At 42.2% G+C, this 1,794-nt stretch overlaps 1 protein-coding gene across 1 annotated transcript; it reads right to left on the bottom strand.

Moving 5' to 3' along the window:
- Positions 1 to 270: 270 nt before the first annotated feature.
- Positions 271 to 1,557, bottom strand: LOC117169825 (coiled-coil domain-containing protein 73-like). Its single transcript, XM_033356334.1, has one exon. It carries the CDS (start codon positions 1,555 to 1,557, stop codon positions 271 to 273), a length of 1,287 nt encoding a protein of 428 aa, XP_033212225.1.
- Positions 1,558 to 1,794: the final 237 nt, after the last annotated feature.

Below are 1,794 nucleotides of genomic sequence, written 5' to 3'. Positions count from 1 at the left end.
TAATTAGCTACACCATCAACAATGAGTTTTAGGTAGCCTGCTTTCGCATCCTGTCCTCTGTCTCTTTTTCCTCTTGCCTGCATTTCCAGCCACTGTTTCACTTCTCTTTCTCGCTTGGTCAAATCATCGACCACGAAGATGGAAGTACCTTTCAACTCAAGTTTTCTTCTGAGAGCTCTGAATTTCGCGTCCCACAATTGCAGCTCCACTCTTACATTTGTTTCTTCTCTTCTTGCTTTCAACAGATGTATTGCTTCAATTGCGTTGCTTTCAACTCCAAGTTTCTCTTCTAGAAATCTCTTCACTTCTTCTGGTTCCTCTCCTTTCAAGTTTGGTCCCCGGATAACTAGGTTGTTTTTCCTCCATCTCCTCCTCGTCATTTCTCGTCGATATTCCTGCTCCTTCAGCTTTTCCGTTTTTTTCAGGTTTTCTTCTTCTTTCCCCCGACTTACTTGATGCTTCGTTTCCTGGATTTACCGTTGTACTTTTTAAGTGAGAATTTCGATCCTCCTCGATGTTGTGTTGTATCTCTGGATTTTCGACACGCTGCCTGTGATCTTTTTTATCGTTCTGCTCTGACACAGATGCAAGAGCCCTTTCAAGTTTTATTATTTCTCGATCTTTCGCTTCCGCCTCTTCTTTCCATGCCAATACGCTGGTCTCTAACTCCACTTTTTCCATTGCACACTTTCTGGACTCATACCTGATCCTTTGCCTTAGTAGTCCAATTTCTATCTTGAGGTATTGGTTTTCCTCCTTTAACTTCGAACTTGATTTTTCCATGATTTTCCTTATTTCTCTTATTTGCTCCAGAATTTCTCCGTTGGTTTCCTTTTCACAAACCCCTTCCTTTCTCGAGCTCTTATCCACTTCTATGTTTCTCATTTCGAGGGCCTCCCTTATTTGTTGCATTTGTTCTTGGATCGCTGCTTTCTGTTCCGTCTTATATTTTCCTCCTTCCTTTCTGGTTTCTTGACTCTCATTTTTCTTCTGTATCCCGTCTTTTGGTTCTTCTTTCGCTTTTTCTTCTATCTCTTCTTCTTTGGGCTTTTTTCCGCTTCCATCGTTTCGCGCTATTTTAGATTCGTTGTTTTTCTCATTATTGTTCTCATCCTCCGGGAACACGTGTTCTAAGGTGCTATCTCGCTCTGCATCCTTCCCTGTTTCCTGTAAATCCTTATTTTCCTCCTCTTCTTTCTTCTGCCTTCTACTGTTGTTTTCTCTTCCTATTGGGGATCTGTTTATTTTACTACTTCTTTTGAAAGTCTCATCTGCCTGACAACTCCCAAAAATCTCTCCCCCATTTTTCATCACATACTCCTCCATTTTTGCCGCGCTTTTGGCATTCGCTATTTTTGATTTATCCATATTTCTGGGTCTCCCTGTCTTTTTTTTCTCTCCGATTTTCACTTTCTTCAGCGATTCACCTTCTGCTTGTTTATCAGCTGTCAGATCTGTTTCTTCGAACTTCCGCTGCACTGCGCTAGTATCGGCGGTCTCCATTACTTGCTGCCTCTCGTGGCTCTTTTCAGCACTAATCACTGCACTGTCACCCATAACCTCTTCACTTTCCGCTTGCGGTTGTTCACTTCAACTGTTATTAAATCCTTATCCCAACTCAGAATACCACTTTCCACGTTAAATCGCTTATCCAGCCACCAATTAAACTCACTTCCACGTTTGCACCTTTCCTCTGAACTACCAGGTGTATACATATGAAACCGGTATTGCCATTTAGCGGCCAGTAGGCACACTTGTAGGCACTGTCGGAACTTACCATTTGTGCTAATTGGC

The sequence above is a fragment of the Belonocnema kinseyi genome, chromosome 3 (assembly GCF_010883055.1).
Source record: "Belonocnema kinseyi isolate 2016_QV_RU_SX_M_011 chromosome 3, B_treatae_v1, whole genome shotgun sequence".
Lineage (NCBI taxonomy): Eukaryota > Metazoa > Arthropoda > Insecta > Hymenoptera > Cynipidae > Belonocnema > Belonocnema kinseyi.
The sequence above is the reverse complement of the archived record's forward strand: the minus strand, read 5'-3'. Positions and strand labels throughout refer to the sequence as shown.